Source organism: Bos indicus, chromosome 12 (assembly GCF_029378745.1).
Source record: "Bos indicus isolate NIAB-ARS_2022 breed Sahiwal x Tharparkar chromosome 12, NIAB-ARS_B.indTharparkar_mat_pri_1.0, whole genome shotgun sequence".
Classification (NCBI taxonomy): domain Eukaryota; kingdom Metazoa; phylum Chordata; class Mammalia; order Artiodactyla; family Bovidae; genus Bos; species Bos indicus.
Genome location: NC_091771.1, coordinates 44309258 through 44335119, shown reverse-complemented (window position 1 = coordinate 44335119; position 25862 = coordinate 44309258). Strand labels below are relative to the sequence as shown.

General features: G+C 35.6%; 1 protein-coding gene across 1 annotated transcript in view; it reads left to right on the top strand.

Moving 5' to 3' along the window:
* The first annotated feature begins 9853 nt into the window (after nucleotides 1-9853).
* Nucleotides 9854-25862, top strand: part of KLHL1 (kelch like family member 1) — a 529220-nt gene continuing 513211 nt past the window's right edge. Inside the window, exon 1 of the mRNA XM_019971873.2 lies at nucleotides 9854-11273. Coding sequence (XP_019827432.2) covers nucleotides 10774-11273 — 500 coding nt within the window. The 5' untranslated portion in view covers nucleotides 9854-10773. The remainder of the gene's footprint in view (nucleotides 11274-25862) is intronic.

Genomic DNA, 25862 nt, shown 5'->3' with positions numbered 1-25862 from the left:
TGATGAACATAGATGCAAAAATCCTTAACAAAATTCTAGCAATCAGAATCCAACAACACATTAAAAAGATCATACACCATGACCAAGTGGGCTTTATCCCAGGGATGCAAGGATTCTTCAATATCCGCAAATCAATCAATGTAATACACCACATTAACAAATTGAAAAATAAAAACCATACGATTATCTCAATAGATGCAGAGAAAGCCTTTGACAAAATTCAACATCCATTTATGATAAAAACCCTCCAGAAAGCAGGAATAGAAGGAACATACCTCAACATAATAAAAACTATATATGACAAACCCACAGCAAACATTATCCTCAATGGTGAAAAATTGAAAGCATTTCCTCTAAAGTCAGGAACAAGACAAGGGTGCCCACTTTCACCATTACTATTCAACATAGTTTTGGAAGTTTTGGCCACAGCAATCAGAGCAGAAAAAGAAATAAAAGGAATCCAAACTGGAAAAGAAGAAGTAAAACTCTCACTATTTGTAGATGACATGATCCTCTACATAGAAAACCCTAAAGATTCCACCAGAAAATTACTAGAAATAATCAATGACTATAGTAAAACTTTGCATTTCAATTACCTGTAAAGTCCTCTTATTAACCAAAGAAATAGACTCAGGAGTGGCTGATTAGGTCTATAGTACTCTGTGATTGGTACTTTGGCTTGTCCATACTTCATATTTGCATCTTTGGGAAACAGGCATGAGAAATAATTATGAAAAATCACCTGCAAAGCTGTATGTAAAAATTAGAAAAATTATCAATCTAATAAGAATTAGAATTATTAGAAAATTATTTTTCAATAAAAATTAGAAAAATATTCAAAACATTGTATGGTGTGGATAACTCATAATTTAAAATCTTTTTGTTTGTATATGTTATATACCAGAATAGGTCCCTATTTTCTTCACAGCACAAGACTGAGGACACAGGTAATTCTCAATATTAAATTGATTGATTGAAATCTCCTGCGGTTTCAATTAGCTCTGCATGGCTTGACATTTTTGTAAGTCAGAAATCCATAGTCTGGGTTTTCAGTGCTTACACAGAAGTATAGATTTGTGGCAGAAGATCAGAAATAATGAATGAACCTTCAAGAAAGCTCGTTCTATTGGATGGAAGTGTCAATCTTAGATTCTCCAGTCAGGAATCTGGAAAGAGAAAATTTGAAACCTATCCTGTAGTATAACTTGTTCTAGTAGTCTATTATATTCACAAAAATCAGCATTAGTAAATGGAGACATATTCAATTACTGAAAATGTGTTTTTATAATACAAATTAAAATTTTTAAATTTTCTGACAAAATATAACTAATAAAAAAACTCAACATTCAAAAAACTAAGATCATGGCATCTGGTCACATTACTTCACAGCAAACAGATGGGGAAACAGTGACAGACTTTATTTTTTTGGGCTCCAAAATCACTGCAAATGATGATTGCAGCCATGAAATTAAAAGATGCTTGCTCCTTGGAAGAAAAGTTATGACCAACCTAGACAGCATATTAAAAAGCAGAGACATTACTTTGCGAACAAAGGTCCGTCTAGTTAAAGCTTTGGTTTTTCCAATAGTCATGCATGGATGTGAGATTTAGACCATAAAGAAAGCCAAGCACTGAAGAATTGATGCTTTTGAACTGTGGTATTGAGGAAGATTCTTGAGAGTCCCTTGGACTGCAAGGAGATCCAACCAGTCCATCCTAAAGGAAATCAGTCCTGAGTATTTATTGGAAGTACTGATGCTGAAGCTGAAACTTTAATACTTTGGCCACCTGATGTGAAGAACTGACTCATTTGAAAAGACCCTGATGCTGGGAAAGATTGAAGGCAGGAGGAGAAGGGGATGACAGAGGGTGAGATGGTTGCATGGCATGACCGACTCAATGGACATGAATTTGAGTAAACTCCAGGAGTTGGTGATGGACAGGGAGATGTGGCGTGCTGCAGTCCATGGGATCACAAAGAGTCGGACATGACTGAGCAACTGAACTGAACTGAGCTAAGCTAATATTCATATGCAAAGCCAGAATGTTGACTAGCAAACAACTGTCTACATTTAACTAAATTTGTACTACAAATGGGCTTCCCTGGTAGCATAGACAGTAAAAAATCTTCCTGTAATGCAGGAGACCTGGGTTTGATATCTGGGTCAGGGAGATCTTTTGGAGAAGGGAATGGCTACCCACTCCAGTATTCTTGCCTGGAAAATTCCATGGACAGAAGAGCCTATCAGGCTACAGTCCATGAGGTTGCAAAGTGGTGGGCACAACTGAGCAAATTTGACTTTCAGTAATATCAGGTAGCATGGTGAAAGAGATTAAAACAATAAAAGGATCCATTCAACTCAGAAATAACTCATAATTTGTTTTGCTGACAGATCTGAAATTTCCTAAATTACATTCAAATTCAGATTATGATAGTTGTTTTACAAAAGAGTTTAGAACAGTATAAGCTATTCATATACCTAGATTCATGCAGAAGCCCAGTTTATAAAACTGATAAAAACAAGACTGTCTTTATCCAAGCTGGAAAGTCCACCCTAGGCTGTGATTGCAGGTGGTGCCCTTAACATTTTTGGCAATCCCTAAAGAATGATAAAGAACTTTGAATATATCTTGGTTTAAAGTTTCATTTACTAAATCTCAATGAAATATGAATTATTTTGTTGGCTGAAATTACAAATTAATACCTGAGCATGACTTAAGTTATGTGAGCATCTGACATCAATGAACAGGACCCCCCCCCAAAAAAAAAAAATGGAGAAAGAGATTACCTTTGGGAAACAGAAACAGAATTAGACTTTATTGAACATTGATAGTATAGAGGGAAAGAAAAAGGCTGTGAGCTTGAAAGATCATTTTCCTAGAAATGCTATACCTTCCCAAAACTTTTGGTGCGTACTTCTATCATCTTTTATCTCCTTTAGTACCATAGCATTCCCTGTTTATTTTTAACCTGGCAGCCAAGATGTTCTTAGAAAATTAAAGTCAGATGCCATCACACCAATGCTCGACACACTCCAATGGCTTCTCATCTCATTCAGAATAGAAGCAAACCTTCCTTTCTACTCACCTGGAAGATCCTTTAAGCCACCTAACTGACCCTCACCCCACACTGAGTTACCTCATAGCTCAGTTGGTAAAGAATCTGCCTGCAATGCAGGCAACCCAGGTTCAATTCCTGGGTTGGGAAGATGCCCTGGAGAAGGAAATGGCAACCCATTCCAGTATTCTTGCCTGGAGTATCCCATGGACAGAGGAGCCAGGCAGGATACAGTCCATGGGGTTGCAAGCATCAGACACAACTTAGTGACTGAATCATCCCCCTTCCCCTCCATCCCACCGCAAGTTCATCTTCAGCTAGGTTCCCCTTTGCTGACTCAGCTCTAGTTGATATGACTACTTAAATATTCCAAAACGTATCATTTCCCAGGGTCCTTGCTTGTCTATTTGATCTGTTTGGGCTACTGTTCCATTTACATGAACAAAATCTGCTTTCACTTCCTTCTGGACACAGCTGAAGTGTCCATCTCCCAGTGGAATTAGGTCTTTCAGACCTATTTCCCTTCAAAACTTTTACCTTCTTTCTTTGATACTATCTCCATAGACATCTTCATCATCTGGTATTTATTTATTTATTGACCTTTCATTTATATCACTCACTTCAAAGATGTAAGTTCAATGAGGGCATGGATTTTGGTTTAACTTTTTTCTTAATTGCCTCATTCCTATCACTTTGAATAGGGCCTGGCACATAGTAGATGCTCAATAAAAAAGAAATGTGTTTGAATACATGCAATAATGCATGAGTGAGTTAAATATGTGTTTCTAATGTAACTAAAGCTTATAAATTTAAATGTAAAGACTTTAAAAATTTTAATATTAACAATGAAAAAAATTGTCTAAATACATTACACATTGCATTGCCTCTTTCTAGAAAGGAACACAGAATATAAGCCGATTTTTTTTAATGTTTTAGAATAATTTAGTAATATGACTGAAGTATTCCAGAAAATACTCTTTTATAATTCTATTTGCTCTTATACAAAATAACTCCAGACAGAATGTTTTGTAGTACTTTTATTTAATTTTTTTTTCCTGCTCTCTCCTACAGGAGTCCATTCTACCCCATCCCCCAAACTGGTCACTATTATTAATTCAAAAATTATATATTAATTTATCATGCCATGATAGGCACTGTGTTGCTGTTGTTGTTGTATAGTTGCTAAGTCATGTCAGGCTCCTTTGTGACTCCATGAACTATAGCCCACTAACATCCTCTGTCCACAGGATTTCCCAGGGAAGACTACAGCAGTGGGTTTCCCTTTCCTTCTGCAGGGGATCTCCCCAACCTAGGGATCAAACCTAAGTCTCCTGCATTTGCAGGCGGCTTCTTTACCTCTGATCCAGGAAAGCTGTGCTAGGCACTGTGAATTCAATATTAAATAAGTTATGTTCTCTGCCCTCTAGAACCATTATAGCATAGTAAAATAATCTCTGTTTTTTCCAGAAATTATTGTCTCAAAGGAGATACTATTTTTGTTCTTGCCTAAATACACACATGCATGCACACACACTCACACGCAAATACATACTAATATTGAAAAGTTCACTTTTGAAAATGCTAACAATTTCTCTTTTATTAGAGCAGAGCAAATGTATAGATAATTATGAACCTCCAAACTCTGAATCACGCAATTTATTAAAGGATATTGAAGTGTCATAAGAAATGTGTCTTTTTTAAAACATGTACTCTTGTACTTAGCAGGAGGAAAAATGTACCTATGGAAAACTGTCTGAGATATATAATGAAAGAAAATACCTGTGATGTGGCAAGTGGAGTTTTAAATTTATTTTTCTTACACTAAGTCTTTTATAATGTCTAGCTAGTAAGATTTTTATACAGATTAAATGAGATAGTTGTCTGGAATTTAGAAAGGTGTTATAAAATTATACTTCCCATTTTAGTTGCCCAGATCATTATTAAGAATAAAGTATAATAGCATTAAAATTTTTATAACTTCAACTTTGGAGAAAAGGTTCCATATTTAATCTGAGAGTCTATCTAGTATGAATAGATTTAAAGAATGTAGTATAATCTACAATTGTATCTTTTTCCCACTGTCATCTTTATTTATAATGTTGTTTTAGAAAAGTGAAAGTGTTTATCTCTCAGTTGTGTCCGACTCTTTGCGATCCCATAGACAGTAACCCACCAGGCTCCTCTGTCCATGGAGTTCTCCAAGCAAGAATACTGGAGTGGGGTGCCATTTCCTTCTCTAGGGAATCTTCCCAACCCATAAATTGAACCTGGGTCTCTCATGTCTCCTGCATTGCAGGTAGACTCTTTATTACTGAGCCACAGGGAAGCCCAAACTCTACACAAAACTTAAGTAGGCTAAAATCTCATGAAATTTTTGTGGTGTTATGATTTTCAGATTTATCACTCTATTTTTCATCCTTTGTAGTATGCTTGTATTCAACACGTATCACATTTCCTCTGTTCTATAGAGGAAAGCCTTGCCTATAGAAACTTCCCATCTTCCATTTTGGCTAATAATTAGTGGAGATAGGAAAAGAAAGGTCCCTGTATAAGGCTGACAAGTAATCTTCTGGACTGGGGACCAAAAGACATCTTGATTGGTAGTAAAAGTCATGAAAATATACTGAATACCTTGAGCTCTGATATTCAAATTAAAAATTAGAAACCTATTTACTTGTATTAACAATGCTCAAAGGAATTTGATTGCTCAGAATAAACTTCTTGAAGCTCTTTGAATATACAGTTTACTTGAAATAAGTTATAGTATTATTTCTAAAACAGGTTATGCATGAAATGTTGCTCTCAACTCTTATATGTTCACATGTTACTTAACACATGGACTTCTGGGAAAAGGAGCATTTGTAAACCATCTATAATTTATGTTATATACCTAGTCAAAATTGCAATAAGGCAAATGGAATCTTAGTTTCTTAAGACAGGCCTTTTGACTCTAGATTTTTTACAGATCTGATAACAATGAAGATGAAAGCAAATATAAAAGCTTGGCAGATGTTCCTCCAGATAGAAAGATGGAGGTATAGAAACCTGACGTGAGAAAATCTTATAAAAATTTCCAAGAGCCTATGTCCATATAAGACACAACACAATAAAATATCATCCACAAAGTTCATTCTGGGTTGGCTCTAATTTTCAGGTCTCGTAAGCAGGAAAAGGTAATTGCAACTATGTTGAAGCTAATATTTAAATTTTGTGTTACTATTTTCTTGTTTATATTGACATCATAAACTCTATAAGTTCTAAGTATGTATTGTATATACTATAATCCTACTATTTTATTTTGTCCTTAATGGTAAAAAATTTCAGAGGATGCACAGGTTACCTCACAATGATAATGAAAAATTTAAATATGACATAAAAAATAATGAAATTACTTTATTCCATGTAAATCTTAACACTTTTGGAAATATAAAATATTAGTGAAACAGTTTTCTCTTTATCTATATTAATATATTGTCTGTATATTTATATATTTTTAGAAATATTTCCATAAAAAAAGTAAGGGTTTCTTAAATCATATCATATTGTTCTGAGCAGTGTGACTATAACCAGAGCACCTACTTCAAATGTCAAAATAGTGAATTTTCACCTTGGAAATTCTGCACACAATTTTGAGAATAAAAAGATAATTAAATGAAACCTAGGTCATCGTTAATATGAATGCACTCTTTTAGTGTCATTTTGAATTCCTACACTCATGCAGTTAACTCAGAAATACATGTATGAGAACTTCTCAAGCATATACATTTATTGCCTGATTCAAATCAAGAAGGTCAAATAAACCAAAGAGGTAGAGTGGATTAAAATGGCCCCTAAGGATCAATTAACACCTACAAATGTTTAGTAAGCAGTCATTTAATTGCTACTAACTAAACTATACATACACTGTAATCAAGATTAATAGACTTTGAACAGGTAATGTTTATTTGATTTAAGAAGTATAAGCCCTTGATACAATATTTGAACTTACTTAATATTAGTGCTATATGGCATTATTTCATTAATTCTCAGGAAGAAAATATCATTACAGAACTATTTTAATTTCCACTTCCACTCATTTTAAATATTTTCTAGTGATGTCCATAGATATATTTCATTAAATAAAACAAATATGAACAAAAAACAAACTAAAGTACAGGAATCTTTAAGGTTTGAACTTTCAGATTGGATAATAATTAGCTGCTCAAATGCTTTTGTTGAGTATTATTATGTAGAGGCAAATTACTAGACATTGTAGAAGTACTGTCTAAAAGATTCAGAAGGATCAGAATTCACCTGGAGCAAATACACATTTACTTGAATGTGTTTAGAAAATGATTGATAAAAGAGAAAATTTTCCACCAAAAAAATGTTTGGATTCACATTCAATTTTGCTTTTTGGTTAAATGTTTGAGTTGTAGGAACTTTCAGTTAGGTGTATTTAATATTCATATTGAATTGAATTATTATTTGAAAAGTTTTATACATGTGTATAGAAGTAAATGTTTGAGCATCCTCTGGATTTTTTGCTAAAGTTTTGTCAGGAAACTACGGCAATACTATGAACATTCATTTGAAAGGCCCTGATTGAAATGACAGATCAATATAATTAAACAATAGGATTAGAAAAATTGAATTGATTTTCTTGTTTAAAGGAAAGTGTAATGTGATTTTGGGGATTCTTCAAAAGTGTCTATTATGCCTTTGTCCTCTTCCTTATAAGCATGGTTATCTTAAACCTTAATTTAGTTGACTCAGAAGTAGATTACAATTGATAATTATAAAGTAAAATAGTTATAATTTATAACTGGCTAAGCAATCATCCTTTGTTAGCACTTACAGCCAGTTTCTAGGAACTTAATTCTTTCATATCTGCTTCTTCTTGGAATTGGACCTAATGTGTTGCAAGTGCTAAATTATTATTATTATTTTTTTTTAGTTTGAATACTGGATACTTAACAAGGCATATTTTTTCAAAGAGTTTTCTAATATATAAATGTAAGTCATGATATCTTAGTAAATTTATTTTTTCATTTCTTCTCTCTCTTTTTCTCCTTCTTTTTCTCTTTCTTTCTGACTTTCTTTCCATTCATTTTCTTTTCTCTCCTCCTTCCTTCTCTTATTGCTTCATTTTTCCCCTTCTTCCTTCTTCTACTTCAATAATAAAATATAACACTAAAGCTAAATAAATATAACCAATATCTACTTAAGAATCTAATCAATATTTCTTTATATTAAAACTCAAATTACATTAATTTGGGTCATATAAATTTGAACAGATAACTTTTTAGCTGCATAATAATCATATTGGTATTGCAAATAAAAGTGGAATACAAAATGGAATTTCAAAATAGCAATGGAAATGAGTACTGAATTATAGTTTTGAATGTTTCAGATATGAAGAAGGAAACTCTAGCAAACCTTATTTATATTATTTTATATTATATATTATTTAAATTAAGTTTAAATTAAATGAAGTTGGAAAATCCATGATGCAATCAATTTCTTAAAAAGTCAGTTAGTTATATGCACTCATATTTCTGTACTACCTCTGATGGAAAGTTTTCTCTGTCTTGCTTGTAATGTGTGATTTCATACATTGCTTTCTTCCCAAAGGGAAATACTTGATTCAGTTCTTGGATAAAAATGATCTGTCACCATTGTTTGATTTAAAAGGCTTTTTTCTTTTCTTTTCTCTTTTAACTCTGAATACTGAAAGAAAAGAAATCAAGGCACAGGGGACTGTAGTCCAGCTGTTGTGGAATAAATCAATATTAAAATGTGTAACAGTGGATTTTCTTCTTCTGAAAGTAGGGATTGTGTGTGCTTAATTTCTTGTTTTATTAATACATCTAACTTTGTCTAAGAAAGAAATGTAGCTTCAAATATAGCTTCAGTTTCTGTTTAAATTTACTGCTCAACAATGGGGTAATATAGTAATACTATAACTGTGCTTTAATCTTTGATTCTTGTGTTCTGTTGGGGGTTGATGAAGCTATGACTTTCATAAATTTCTGTGAGTTTCATTTAATTAAACAACCATATTCCTTGTTGAGTTAGGGAAACTGCAACTTCTCTGATCTGTTTGATGTAGGCAAAAATGATTTCGGTTCTATTTTAAAGGCTCATTAAAGGAAAAGCTGAAATATTTCTTCGTGGTCATAGCTAGAAGGGATCATAAATCTTCTCATTCTAAATATAAGGAAAAACACATCTTTTCTTCTTCAAACAAGAGATTTCTGCAGAATAGTAGCCTTTGGGTATATTCAGTTTTTTCCCCCTAACCTCTTCCATACATTTCATATCACGATTTTTGTACTAGAAGGTTATGCCTTGAAATTACACTTTATCATTTTATTCCACTTCTTGGTTTACACGGAGAACAGCTTTCATTCTACGGCAACTCATTAAATGCACTGATTTTGCACAACTCGTCCCCTGTGCTCAGATGCCCATCTTCAAATTTCTACCGTGTGCCTCTGGCCCCCAGGGTGAAAGCACTGCCTGAGTGCGTTAATGGCAGAATCACAATGTAATTGTCAGAATGGTGGCATCGTCACACTTTGACGCCAGCATCCTGTTTCTTTCTTCTCACTACAGAGAAACTAAGGCTAAAGGTTAAAGGATGCGCTTTATTAAATAATTCAAGCCATTAACCTGCAACCTGCAAAGCGATGGCAGCCCAAGTTTACGCTGCCATGATTCACATTTGGTGTTTACTGATGCTAAACCATATTGCCTGTTTGCTTTACTTTTATTGCTACATAGTAATGTAGTGAGGAAGGAGAATAAAAAAGGGTGACAGGACCCACACAAGGGGACAATAAGAGCATCAGGCTCACTTGCATAAAGAAGATTGAAGCCTTCCCTCCCTCCCTCCATCTCTCCGTATAGGCCTCAATGCACATCTGCGTCACTTACTGGGAAGGAGGAGGCGCCGAGGCAGAGAGAAAATTGTACTGTGAGGACCTTGACAGCTTCACGGCGCGGGCTTTCCTTTTGCCCTCCTGTATTTGCTGGATTTTTTTTTTTTTTTTTTTCTCTCTCTCTCTCTTTTACAAACTGACTAGATAAAACCACCCCTTCTCGCCTTGCAGAAGGCATTGGACTTTCTCAGAGATACCCGCAGCTCTCAGAGCATCTTCCTAGAGAGCAGGGACAGGGGCGCAGGTGCATCGAGAAGGCTGAGGGGGTGTGTGCTTCTTCCGCGACTTGGGGATCTTTCTCTCTGCAATCTCCAGGCACTGAACTCTAAGCTGCAAGGATAGGGGAGCCAACAGCTTCTCGACTGAGGCTCTGCCATCCGTGCATGCTAGGGAAGTGTATCCAGCTGCCTTCGCCTCGAGAGCTCTGAGTGCGCAGACCTCCCTCCCTCGCGCGTCTCCGGCATCAGGGCCGTCCCTCACCGCGGTCACCTCGGGACCCCGCAAGGAGATCGGGGATTCTCAGTCCTCTGCGTCCAGTTCCTGCCTGTGCACCAGGCCGTTGAGTTCCCCACGCGCGGGTCCTGAGGTCCTGACCGCAGCTGAGCCGCACGGCTCTTCTGTTCGCGCTCCGATCGTCGCCTGGCAGGGCGCGCAGCCGCCCGGTCCCGTCTGTTCCCGGGGTGCAGAGGGAGCCTCCTGCCTCCTCCTCCAACCCGGGGCTCCGTTGGCCTGCCTCCCCAACCCGTCTACTCCTGCATCAGCTGAGGTCCCTTTTCCTTCCTTGCGTCAATTATGTCAGGCTCTGGGCGAAAAGACTTCGATGTGAAGCACATCCTGCGACTCCGCTGGAAACTCTTCAGCCACCCGTCGCCGTCGGCCGGCAGCCCGGCCGGGGGCAGCTGCCTGCAACAGGACGGCAGTAGCAGCTTCGAGCACTGGGGACCTAGCCAGAGCCGCCTGCTCAAAAGCCAAGAGAAGGGCGGAGTGAGCACTTTCTGGAAGAAGCCTTCCTCTTCTGCCTCCTCTTCGTCTGCCTCCCCGTCCTCTTCTGCCTCTTCCTTCAGCCCTCTGAATGGCACCCTCCTGCCTGTGGCTACGAGGCTGCAGCCAGGGGCGCCCGGGCAGGGAATCCACCAGCCCGCCAGGACTCTCTTCTACGTGGAGTCTTTAGAGGAGGAGGAGGTGCCCGGAATGGACTTTCCTGGACCACACGACAAAGGGCTTGTCCCACAGGAGTTCAAAGTGGAACCAGCCAACTCGAGCCAAGCAACAGGTGAAGGGTGTGGACACAGGTACAGTAAGACCCCATGGGACAGCCAAGCAGCCCTCAATTTCCACTTGTTCCCGTCCCACCCGGTGTGCTCTGGTAGTTACTAAGTTTTAGGTTGAAAATTTTGATTAAGTGATGCCAGCCTGATTTTTATTACTCAAGTTGTAATCTCATTAAAAGTTACCTCGTTAATTTATATTGGCTCCTACATATTGCTTTTCTTTTGGAGTTGTAATCACAAATTGAATGAATATGCATTTTGCTAACTCTCCAGGTAGAGTGGTTCTCATATTTCTGAGGTTACAGTATTTTTCTGTCATTTTCTGTCATTAAATGGCATCTGTGAATCTCCCAGTTATCTAATGTGAGAAGAAACTTCACTATTCAAATGCATCTCGTATACTGGCCTAGTAACTGGCTTGGCAGATTATCTAGGATGGTTGTGGCTTGAATCTATATTCTAGGAGTAATGAGGTGGACAGAAGGAGGTTCTGGACAACATTATCTTCTCTCTTTTTCCTCCATCCTCTATCCCAACTTGCCTTTTTATCCTACTTCCTGATCACCTTTCCTCCATCCTCTATCCCAACTTGCCTTTTTATCCTACTTCCTGATCACCTTTGCTTTGTTCAACGTCTTAGAACTAAACTCTTACTAATGACCTTTGTATTATTCTACCTTGGTTCATTGGCTTAGTATGGACTGTGTATTCTTAGTAAGCAGGTCAATGTCAATTTCCTGTTTATTTCTAGTATCACATCTTTGAGTACAGTTTTTCTACTGTCAAGACATAGAAAAACTCTCTCACACATGACTTCATTCTGAGTTTGATATTTTCAGAGAATTAACTCATTCTACACTAGATAATTACTACTTTAGGCATATAGTGAAGGGATCTGAAAAGGTTTGCATTTTAATTCATATATGAGAATATATTATGAAGAAGAATTACAGAGGAGCCATAGGAAAATTATGATGAAACAGTTAATAATAAAATTTACCTTTCAGTAAATAAATTAGAAACAGAAACAATGTTTTAAACTTCTGCTTCATTGAATCAACATTTCATAAAGTTGTCATGAAAGAACACATAAAACAAAATACTATAGATGTTTTTCTGTTGACAAATGTGAAATTAAAGATACAAAAATCATCCTTAAAAATTTTCAATTATATGGATTATGTGGATTTGAATTTGAATTTTAAGAATCTTGAACATAATCTTATATGCAAAGATAATATAATGGAAGTTTATTATTTTACAAAGAGAGGTTTAATTTACTGTTTTCAACTATGAGAAAGTTTTTTCTATATATAGGAGACCTAAAATATAAATTTATCTATTATTCAGTTTAATTAAGATACTTTACAAAAATAGTCATAACTTTGGGTATCATTACTACTGTGAAGTTATTTGATTTATGTATTCACTGGTGACCTACAATTATGGATTTTTTTTTTTCAGTTATGGATTTTTTAAAAAATAAAATATGTTGGGCTTTAGCCCCTTTGAGCACTTTTGTATTTTTGTTTTTATTTTTGAGTAATAATTTCTAAAGATCTAGTATTTCACCTTATATGTTTAAAAGAAAACCAGTTAGGTTAAATATTTACCAACTACTGTTATATTGAAACTGGTACTTATGTGTCTCAGGCAGTTCAGAAAAAAAAAATAGATATTTTTTTCAGTTTTGTAAAGTCTTCTCATCAGCTCAACACCTGACCGTCTGGGAATATTTATGTTTGATAGTTTTAAAAAACAATTTACTTTATAAAAATATATCTTAAGTATATAAGGCATATTTGGCATAAGTAATTTCAGTAGAATTTTATATAAGTTGGAGAATTTAGAAATACTTATGGAATATTGGCTTAAGAAATTAAAGAAATAAAACTAAGAACTAATAGTCTAGGTTAAAGATAAAATACCCATCAGATTTACTTCCAGTTCCTCACTTTTGAATATACATCAGTGTTTTTACTCATTAAGAGTTGTATATGAAAACAATTCTGAAAACAAGTCAAGTGCCACCCCAAATCATCTTTACTTTTGATATGAGGGCTTCTATAAGAAGTTTGTATGTGTAAAATATTGAAATTAAGGTCTAATTTTATTTTAAAATTCTTATGCTTAAATCCTTTAGTTAAATTTTAATTTCTTGCTGGATGAATTAGTCAGCATTGATAGTATTCTCGTGGATTTTATATGTTCCTAAACATTCATAGACTACTGGTTCTGTGTTCATGATTGATTGACAGCAAGCTACTAAACTTAGCAATTAGTTGTTATCAATACGTATTATTATAATATGCTGTAAGAATAATGTCCATTTCCCAGGAAGGACAACATTTCCAATATGTTAAATACAAAATGGAAAACAATATGTAAGATCATTCTGTAATATGGATTTACTTTGGTTTCTATCATAACCCATGCAGGAAATCTACATGAGGTTCATAATGACCAATGGACACATAAACCATATAAACCTGCATAATCATTTTGATTACTTGAATCATTACTCTATTACTATTCTATGCTGTCACATTTGATATTTAGCATTTTGCTTCATCAATTCTGAGCACTATAGCTAATCTACATGTGTAAACAAAGAGTTGGCCCTTTTTCTCTTTCTCCATTTCTCTCTATTTATTTGTTCTCATACTAGTTAAGAACATTGTTTTATATAAGAGGCTCAGTTTTATTTGTTGTTCAAATAGCAGCTGGGAGTTGCTCAGCAAAAAGCAGCTTATAATCTCAGAATTCTGGAAAGCTCAATTGCCATGGAGTTGAAACATAAAGGTAGCAAGAAGACATAGTAAATTGATTTTCTGCTGAAAGCCAGTCTTTATCTTATCCCACTTTATCAGACATACATAAACAAATCTCAGTATTCTGCCTTACCTGTGACACCACTAAGAATCCTAACTCTTAAAGTAATAGGCTCTTGCCCTGTGGTATTATTTATTTGCTTTCTCTTTTTTACTGTCTGAACTTAGTTGTTGGCGAGTGTATCATTTCCTAGCCATCAGATCATTACATATTTTTGGTATGCCTAATTTTTTTTGTACAAGATTCTATATGAGTAAACTAAAAAACAAAGACTTATTCTTGAAGTTCACAGTAATGTGAATAGGAGAAAATACATCATGTTTAACTACTTGCTTTTTTAGTTTTTTCAATTCTCACAGAGTCGAGGCTTTTATTTTCATGGCTTCAGTTGCATATGTACTCAGTTTAGTTGAACTCTGTGACCCCATCGACTGTAGCCCGCCAGGCTCCTCTGCACATGGGATTTTCTAGGCAAGAGTACTGGAATGGGTTGCCATTCCTTCTCCAGGAGATCTTCTCAACCCAGGAAATGAACCTGCATCTCTTGCCTCTCCTGCACTGGCAGGAGGATTCTTTACCACTGAGCCACCAAACTGTATTTTAGTTGCATTTCAAAACTCAGACTACACCTCTCCACACTCAACCCTCTTCTTTATCCCCACCCTAACTTCTGGTCTCACACATCCATTTGACCTCTCTGGTGGAAATCGCAGATACAATAATAACACAGCACATACAAAATTGAGCTTATAATCTCGCTTCTCTCTTGCTCAGTTTCCTTCTTCTCTATCTCAGAGAAGAGCATTCCATGCATTAGGTTGTGCAAGCCAGAAATATAGGATCGTATTTGTCAAAATCCTCTTTTCTTTTGATTTTCAATATTCTACCAAGTCCTGTCACTTTTCCTTCAAAACTGTCCTTTCCCCTGTATCTGTCCCACATCTCTCCAACTCCATCAACTGCACTTCATTTAAAAATACTGTCGTCTTTTATGTCAACTTCTGTAACTCCCATCTACATTCTCTTCCTTGATTAACCTTGCCACCTGTAATCTTCCTCCATACTAGAGTCAATGAAAATTTATAAAATAAAAATTTGAATTATTTTGTCAGATCCTGATTCTCCTTTTATTTTTCAAAGCATTTCCACCACTCTGACCATGATCCATTCTGTGGACAGCGATGCCCTGAAAGAGCTGAACCTTGTCCCTCACAAGATCCCCACAACTCCTCCCCTGTCTTCCAGGTCAATGTTCTTCTGTACTGCTTTTCTCTACCTCTGGGCCTCACGAAGTTAATTCCTTTCCTGATTATATAGTGATTCTCTTTCCCTTAATTGACCCTTTGCTGAATTCATTCCTATTCATTATTGAGATGTCTTAAATAAAATCCTTGTAGCTTTCTTGAAGAAGCATTCATTGATCTTCCAGAAAAAGTCACTTTAAAAATTTTAATTTATTTTATTCCCTTATTTTATGTTTTTAGAGTAACTGGTCTCTGCTTTGAGTTTCTTATTATAACTATATATTAACATATGTGCTACTTTTTTTTTTTTTAATTTATCTAACTCTGCCTCATGGACAGCATGTTTCTGTTTGCTCATTATTTTATACCTATCATAGAGCATATAGTTACTAATAAATACTGTTGAATGTATACATATTAGTCATAATCATAATGAATGACTTTGATTAAGAACTTGTTATTTTCCAGGTAGCATGCTGAATATTTATATTGTGGAGTTTAATATTCAGAACAACTCTTTGATTCTGATATAATTATGGATCCCTTTGTTAAATGATTAAATAATCATTTTATGATTATGAGAAGACTGAGATATAGACAGGTGATGAATTTCCCCCAAATCGCAGGACTGTAAGGAGTACAGCTGGACGTTTAATCCTGGTTCTCTGACTCCTGACACCATAGTCTATGCCACTTGGCCAACTCTTCTCTCAGTCTGCTTAAACAAACAAACAGAACAGAAGAAAAGAGGCTCCAGCCAAGATTATGCTGAAAGAAGTCTCTTATTTTTCTGGTGGAAATTGTGCTTGTGTCTCAATGTTTAAATAAACTATTTTAAATTATAGTGATGTACAACTCCTGATAAGGTTCAGTCAGAGAGGACTTAGCCCAAGTTAAAAAACACAAAATTATTTTCTGAAGTACTGCTTATTCAGTGCATTTTACTTTTTAGTTAAATCAAAGTATAAGGAAATAACCTAGACATAAAAAAATCATTAATTTTGGAGTCCAAATGAGAGCATTAAGACAAAAAATCTCCTTCTGAAGTACAGAACAATTGATACAGAGATGTGTCACAGAAAAGAACATATACCATTAGAATCTCATAGAAGTGTATGGAATTTATTTAGAATGGAAAGAAATCAGCATTGTTTCAGTCAAAAGGAAAGGAAAATGACATGAAGTGCTATTTCTTCAGGAATGTAGCTCTCAAAACATTCTTATATGGAACACTAAAATAAATAACATTCATATTTTCTCCATGACCTCAATTTTGTAGTGAAAAAGTATATGGAGTGGTTTTATTCAACTTTATGTCTTCCTTGTTAATTTATTCTAGGACTGGGTATTATACAGCCTATTAGAATTTAAGTCAGAATTAGCAAAAAACAATAGTTTGTCTGTGGGAAGTTGTTTGTTTGTTTTTTACTTATTTTAGGATGCATTTATCAATATATTGTGGTGTTTGCAAATAAGTCTACAGTTTCCAGATGCCATCTCCTCTGAGTACGTTTGCTTCAGGCAAACTAAGAAGATCATAAAGGAAAAAGTAATAAGATCACTAGGTTGGTTTGCAAGTACTTAAAACTCCAGAGCTATCTAAGAGAAACATGTGAATACAAATGTAAGATGAAATAAATAGAACTCTTAGTTGTAACAAATCATAAAACCTCTACACTAGTTGAAAAATCATATTGTGGTTTTCTTTGAAATTTCTAATGGATACTTTGTAAACTATATCATTAACCACTTCAAGGCATCAGTTTAAACGTTTAAAAAATAAGGAAAATCTCCCTATTCTACCCTTGGTTAAGATAGACTATAATATTGATAAGTTATTTTAATTTGTTGATTTCTTGTATAAGTATCAACAGATAATTTGTATATCTGAAAGATGATATATTTCTAACATGTACATGTTAAGTCAAATTTCATTCCTTTTGACTAAGAGCTCTTACAGAATTTATAGAAATTTTAGATCTACAGGATATTTTAGAATTATATCAAGTTTAAGAACGTGAAAATGTACCATATTTTAAATGGAGTCTCACAGTAATGAGACTATTGATTTTATTTTAACATCCAAAATAACTGTAGGTATTTTTGTAGTAGCTGTAAAAACAAATTCTCTGGAATGTACATAGTTTAGACCAGATAAACTTAATTTATCATTCTGCATTTAAGATACGATTATTCAAAACTTTGAGGAAAACATGATATAGAAACAGAATCTGAGCAGAATCTAATATTTGAAAGTATTGTAGATCAAGTGTAGGTAAAAATTCTGTCCACAATATTTAAACAGGTTTTGGTGCTACTACCTTTGTTCACTTTCTGACCAGGATTTGGAAACCGATTGGTATAAGAACTTAGGAAAGCACTACACAGTTTAGCCTGACTGATAGATTGTGTGGTATGATTTTAAAATCCTGCAAATGGTAAGCCAACAAGGCAGGTCATTTTGACTGAAGATCATGTCACAGAACCAGTACTTGAAAATGATCTGACAGTCTTTGATAAAGGTAAAGAGTGGAATCAACTGATTTAATTCTAAATTCAGATTTCCCCATCCCTTAAGCAGCCTGAATCCAACTTTTACAACTTCTTATAGGAAATCTTTCAGTTTAATTTCTTCTCGTCCTTGTTTGTAACACTGTCCCAGTGGATCATTTGGGCTCCTTTATTCTTAATGATGTTGATAGGTACTTAGTCATGTAAATCACCATTTTCATCTTGGCTGAAATGTGATGGGATAACTTTAAAAATTAAAACATAAAATTAGGGGGTTTTAAACTACCAAGGTAGGGATAATTCAACTATTTTATAGTTTTAAAGAGGTGAATACAAAAATCTCTTTATATCTACAATAAACATATGGTTTGTTTTGATTTACTTCTTTAATAGATTCTAATTACATTAAAATGCCTGAGATGTTTCTTTAGGCTAATATTCACAAGTATCAGCTACAGAGTAGACAGAAAAATACCCTTGGAAAGAAAAACTGATTTGAATTTATATCTTCAAATCTATGGATATAAAAATGTCCTGACTTTTTAATCCTGAGATTCATCTTTGAACTCTACAATGTTGAAAATAAGTTGAAGTAGTTTATCATTCACAGTAAAATTTAAATATGATTTCTAATTTTTCAGTTACCTTATCTTTCAGTAGAGTGGTTTACACACATTAGTTCCTAGATATTTGGTCTTTGGTGATCTGATGATATTTAAACATTTACTTGTACAATTTTTTCTTAAAAGGTATGGCATTTTGCATTTTAATTTCTTTATGACTGTGGTTTATAGCAGTTTTGGTTAGTGGTTAGCTGGACTTCCTGGTGGCTCATATGGTAAAACATCTGCCTACACTGTGGGAGACCTGGATTCAATCCCTGGGTCAGGAAGATCTCCTGGAGAAGGAAATGTCAACCCACTCCAGTATTCTTGCCTGGAAAATCCCATGGATGGAGGAGCCTGGTAGGCTACAGTCCATGGGGTTGCAAAGAGTCGGACACAACTGAGCGACTTCACTCACTCACTCACTAGCTTGGTTAGTGGTTAGTTATAGTGGTTTTGGAGAAGGCAATGGCATCCCACTCCAGTACTCTTGCCTGGAAAATCCCATGGACGGAGGAGCCTGGAAGGCTGCAGTCCAAGGGGTCGCTGACGGTCGGACATGACTGAGCGACTTCACTTTCACTTTTCACTTTCATGCATTGGAAATGGCAACCCATTCCAGTGTTCTTGCCTGGAGAATCCCGGGGATGGGGGAGCCTGGTGGGCTGCTGTCTATGGTGCCACACAGAGTCGGACACAACTGAAGTGACTTAGCAGCAGCAGCGTAGTGGTTTTGGTTAGTAAATTCTTATTAGCAATAGGAATATGCCCATATTAATCTGCCTAAGAATAAGAAAATTTTGAAAAGCAGTCTATGTTAAAATAATTGTAGATCAAATAATTGTCTTTAAGTCAGGATAAAAGAACTGAGATTTCTGCTTCTGGCTGAGTTAGAATAAAAGGCATTAGGCTTATGTGTGCATCTAAAATAACAACAAAGAAGGAAAGAAGAAAGGAATACAGAGGGAAAAAAAAGAATGAAAGGAAGAAAGGAAAGAAGTAAGAAAATAAAAAAATAGGAAAAAAAAAACAAGAAAGAAGAAATATATGAAACAATGTATTCAAGACACTGGACATCAGACACTGAAGGAGAGTAATTCCTGAGATATGAAAAACAAATGGAATGAACACTAATTGTCCAAGCTCACTGCCTTCAGAGATTCCAGGCACTGATACAGGGAAGGAAAAAGGAAGAAGAGTGTACAAACCACCCTGGATTGAAGAGATGGAGCTAAGTGGTCAGGAAGACCAAAGTAGTGAGACCTCAAATGATGGTGTCATAAAAGAAAGCTGCAATAGGTAGAAAGCTCCAGAAGTCTGTGGAGGTGCCATTTAAGTATTCAGCAGGTCAGTATTCAGTAGACTAATGATAGTTACACATGTTTAAGGAAACCACTCAAGTTCTGGGAAAGAGCCATGTCAGAATTATAGGGATGGTTGTTCAGTTGCCAAATCATGTCTTACTCCTTGCAACCCCATGGACTGCAGCATGGCAGGCTTCCCTGTCCCTCACCATCTCCCAGAGTTTGCCCAAATTTATGTCCATTGAATCAGTGATGCCACCTAATCATCTCATCCTCTGTTGTCCCCTTCTCCTTCTGCCTTCAATCTGTCCCGCATCAGGGTCTTTTCCAATGAGTTGATGCTTTGCCTCAGTTGGCCAAAGTATTGGAGCTTCAGCTTCAGCATCAGTCCTCCCAATGCGTATTCAGGATTTATTTCCTTTAAGATTGACTGGTTTGCTCTCCTTGCAGTTCTAGGGACTCTCAAGAGTCTTCTTCAGCACTACAATTCAAAAACATCAATTCTTTGATGCTCTGCCTTCTTTATGGCTCAGTTCTCACATCTGTACATGGCTACTAGAAGGACCATGAAGTGAAGTGAAGGGAAGTGAAAGTCACTCAGTCCTGTCTGACTCTTTGCAACCCCATGGACTATACACTCTATGGAATTCTCCAGGCCAGAACACTGGAGTGGGTACCTGTTCCTTCTCCAGGTGATCTTCCCAACACAGGGATTGAACCCAGGTCTCCCATGTTGCAGGGGGATTCTTTACCAGCTAAGCCACCAGGGGAGCTCAATAATACTGGAGTGGGCAGCCTATCCCTTCTCCAGCAGATCTTCCTGACCCAGGAATTGAATTAGGGTCTTCTGCATTACAGGCTGATTCTTTACTGGCTGAGCTACCAGGGAAGCCCCAAAAGACCATAGCCTTGACTACATGTACCTTTCTTTGCGAAGTGATATCGCTGCCTTTTAATGCACTATGTTTGTCATAGCTTTCCTGCCAAGAAGCAAGCATCTTTTAATTACATGGCTGCAGTCACCATCTGCAGTGATTTTAGAGCCCAAGCAGAGGAAAGCTGCCACTGCTTCCACTTTTCCTCTTCTTTTTGCCATGATGGTACCGAAGGCTTTGACTGTGCAAGTCACAACAATCTGTAGAAAATTTGTAAAGAGTTAGGAGTACCAGACCACCTCACCTGCCTTCTGAGAAAATGTTATGCAGATCAAGAAGCAACAGTTAGAACTGGACATGGAACAGACTGGTTCCAAATCAGGAAAGGAGTACATCAAGGCTGTATACTGTCACCCTGCTTATTTAACTTATATGCAGAGTACATCATGAGAAATGCTGGGCTTGAGGAAGCACAACCTGGAATCAAGATTGCTGGGAGAAATATCAATAACCTCAGATATTCAGATGATACCATACTTATGGCATAAATTAAAGAACTAAAGAGCCTCTTGATGAAAATGAAAGAGGAGAGTGAAAAAGTCAGCTTAAAACTCAACATTCAGAAAACTAAGATCATGGCATCTTGTCCCATCACTTCATGGCAAATACATGGAGAAACAGTGGAAACAGTGTCTGATTTTATTTTCTTGGGCTCCAAAATCACTGTAGATGGTGACTGCAGCCATAAACTTAAAAGACTCTTGATCCTTGGAAGAAAAGTTGTGACCAACCTAGACAGCATATTAAAAAGCAAAGACATTAATTTGCCAACAAAGGTCCATCTGGTCAAATTATGTTTTTTCCAGTAGTATGTATGGATGTGATAGTTGGACTATAAAGAAAGCCGAGTGCCAAAGAATTGATGCTTTTGAACTGTGGTGTTAGAGAAAACTCTTGAGATTCCCTTGGACAGCAAGGAGATCCAACCAGTCCATCCTAAAGGAAATCAGTCCTGAATATTCATTGCTAGGCCTGATAGTGAAGCTGAAAGTCAAATACTTTGGCCACCTGATGTGGAGAACTTACTCATTTGAAAAGTCTTTGATGCTGGGAAAGATTGAAGGTGGGAGGAGAAGGGGAGGACAGAGGATGAGATGGTTGGGTAGCATCACCAACTCGATGGAAATGAGTCTGAGTAAATTCCGGGAGTTGGTGAAAGACAGGGAGGCCTGGTGTGCTGCATGTAGTCCATGGGGCTACAAACAGACAGACACGACTGAGCGACTGAATTGAACTGATGAGACCAGATTCCGTGATCTTAGTTTTTTTAATATTGAGTTTTAATCCAGCTTTTTCACTCCCCTCTTTAACCCTCATCAAGAGGCTCTTTGTTCCTCTTCGCTTTCTGGCATAAGTGTAGTATCATCTGCGTATCTGAGTTTTTTTTTTTTTTTTTTTTATCTGAGGTTTTTGATATTTTTCTTCACAGGGTTGGTACCTGTTTTTAATAATTAGAATGGAAAACCTAATAATTCCTGGTACTAGATAAAGTATGTGGAAGGGTATTAACCACTTAGTAATAGAAAATAACTAGCCCTGGAGTAAACACTTCCATGGTTCCATTTAACAAATCTTAACAGGAAACCCTCAAAGCATCAAAGTGCTTCCAAGTAATGTAACTGTGTTCCAGAACAGAGTTGAAAAATAATTCATATATTCATAAATTTTTAGTACCAAAGAAGGCAAATATTGCAATATCTGACATTGAATTGAAGATAACTAGGCAACAAAGATGGAGAAGGCGATGGCACCCCACTCCAGTACTCTTGCCTGGAAAATCCCATGGACAGAGGAGCCTGATGGGCTGCAGTCCATGGGGTCGAGAAGAGTCGGACACAACTGAGTGACTTCCCTTTCACTTTTCACTTTCATGCGTTGGAGAAGGAAAAGGCAACCCACTCCAGTGTTCTTGCCTGGAGAATCCCAGGGACGGGGGATCCTGGTGGGCTGCCGTCTATGGGGTCGCACAGAGTCGGACACAACTGAAGTGACTTAGCAGCAGCAGGCAACAAAGAAGTGGAAACATATGAAACACAATGAGGAGACATATCAATCAACCAAACTGACCCCAAACTCTAGAAAAGTCTTTAAAGCAGTTAAAACAATATTCCATATGTTCAAATAGTTAACTTAGCCATGGTAGATATGAAAAAATCAATATCAAACCTCTAGACCAAAAGACAACACAATGCCTGAGATGAAAAAAATATATTAAATGAAATTAGTGACAGGAAGCAGAAAAACATAATGAATTTGAAAACATAGCAATGAAACTATCCAAAATTAAACAAGGAAAGAAAGATTTGATGATTTTAAAAAACTAAATAAATATATACTTAGAATTCCCAAAGGAAAGAGAAAAATGAGAGCAAAAAAATTAAAGAAATAATGGCAGAAAGTTTCCAAACTTTATGAAAAATATAAACCCATATTTTTAGTAATCCTAATGAATTCTAATCACAAGAAACATGAAAACTGCCATAAGTCACATTTTAATCAAATTCTCAAAACCAAGGACAAATAGAAAAATATTAAAACTTCCAGAGAAAACACATGTTGTGTAGAGGGATATAAAATAAAGAATGATGGATCATTTTTTTTTTCCATTGGAAATAATGCTAGTGAAAAGTGGAACATCATCTTTTGAGAGTATAGGGGAAAAACAAAAAACTACCCATCTGAAATTCTATATATACCCAAAATATTTTTCAAAATGAGAGTGATATGATATTTTTTCAGACTTAGAATAGTTGCAAAAATTAATCAGAAGGAAACATGCTCTACAAATATTAGAATTCATTAAAGACAAGGAAAATGAAACCAGTTAGCACAGAGGAATGAGAAACCACCAGAAATGTTAACTGCATAGGTAAAAAGATAACGATTATTCTTGATTATATAAATCTGGAACATTTGGAACATAAATAGTGGTTAAACAAACAAAAACCACAAAAATATGAGGTTTTTACCACATGTGTAACCTATACTTATAACTGCTATAGCATTAAGGGAAGAAATAAAAGTATAAAGTTCTTTATACTAAATGTAAAGAGGTGTATCATTTGAAAGCAATCTCAGAAGTATATTGTAAATCCTAAAACAACCGCTAAAGTAACAAAACAATAATAAAGTAACAAAACAAAATAGCTAGTCATCCAGCAAAGATAAAATGCTCTTTTAAGAATTATTAATTAATCGAAAAAAATGAGAGCAAAATAGGACAAATAGTAAATTCACAGCACAATTATAATCTGAAATCTTACTATATCAAGAATTACATTAAAGTAATAGCTATATACATCCATAATATAAAGACAGAAATTATCATTCTATTAAAAGCCCTAGAAGAAATACACTTTAAATATAAACACAAACATTGGATAAAAAGGAAAAGATAGAAACAATACATAGCATACTAAGACTAATCAAAAGAAAGCTGAATGAATTTATAAAAATATTAAACAAAGTATCTCTCAGAAGAAAGAATATCAATCTGATAAAAAGAATCTATTAAAAATACCCTAGAGGCAACATCAAAATGTTGAAAGATTAAATGTGTTTCCTCTAGGATCTGGAAAAGAATGAGAATGTCTTCTCTCACAACTTTTGTTCAACATTGTATTGGAGATGATAATCAGTTCCATAAGGAAACAAAAAGAAATAAAAAGCACCTATATTGGAAAGGAAAAATAAATGTTTTAATTTGTACAAAATAGATCATCATGGAGTAATAAATAAACACTATGGTTTTGTTTGCTATGGAATCTACAAAAAGATGGAGTTTTCATGGTTTGGGATACAGAATCAGTATACAAAATCCAACTGCATTTCTATATACCATCCAGGAATATCTAGAAATTGAAATTACAAAAATAGTAACATCAGTAAATTTTGAATATGTATAAATGCATACAACAAAAGATGAGAGAGACTCATAAGCTCAAAACAATAAAACTAGGTGGATAGAAATTAAAGTCCTAAAAGTGGAAATATATATTATGTTCATGGTTCTGAAAACTTACTAAGATGTTGATTCTTCTCCAGTTGATTTATAGATAGTATACATCCTCGAAGAAAATCTGTTTGTTTTGAACAAATTGACAGATTTATTCTAAAACCCATTTAAATATTCAAAGAAGCTATAGAAAGACAAACTTGAAGTTAACCTACTTTGAACAGTATAGTATCAAGGTCACAATATATAGATTAATGGGGAGTAATTAAAATATTTTTATAACAGCCATATTGAGCATGGCTTCCCTGGTGGCTCAGATAGTAAACAATCTGCCTGAAATGCAGGAGATCCAGGTTCTATCCCTGGGTTGGGAAGATCCCCTGGAGAAGGGCATGGCAACCCACTCCAGTATTCTTGCCTGGAGAATACCATGGACAGAGGAGCCTGGTTGGCTACAGTCCATGGGGTCGCAGAGTCAGACACAACTGATTAACACACACAGTATTATAGAGTAATACTTCACACCATAAAAAATAATAAGCAACTGGTCATTAAACACATAACTGAATGAAAAAAATGTTATGATGAGCCAAAGAAACTCAATTGTATGGTATATTTCTTTTAATATTTATGTACTGTAAGTCATGTGTACACTGATTATTCATATTTTGAATAATAATTTGATCTTAATTTTCCTTGAATCATATATTGGAGTCAAAGACTGACTGAATTTGAATACATGGTTCCAGAAATCATTTATTGATATTTGCCTTGCAGAACTTTATTATGAAATTATTCACATTAAGTTTTTTGTTTCCTTCTTGGCAGTAGATGAAAAAGAAGAGAAGGCTGAATAGTTTTATAGCACACATTTCTGCAAAAAAAGCTCAGAAATTCTTGCTGTGTGCCCACAGGGACTTTTATCTTGAGACACTGGGAACCATCCCCATTTCTAATGCTAGAGGAGCAGCAGTACAGTATTCTGAGCTTTCTCTTAAGGACACAGAAAGGAAATGCTGTGCTGTCCTCATCTCTGATTCTTCTTTGTATTTTACCAGATGGTTTGGAAGGATCACTAAACATATTTTCCCACAGAGGAAAAACAAAAGTTCATTCTCCTCTCTAGCTCTTGTCCTAACAGTTATAAAATATTTACCTGCAATTATTCCCTTAATAATGGCCTGTGACTTTTAAATAGATTTCTTATTAGAAGAAAACATTTTC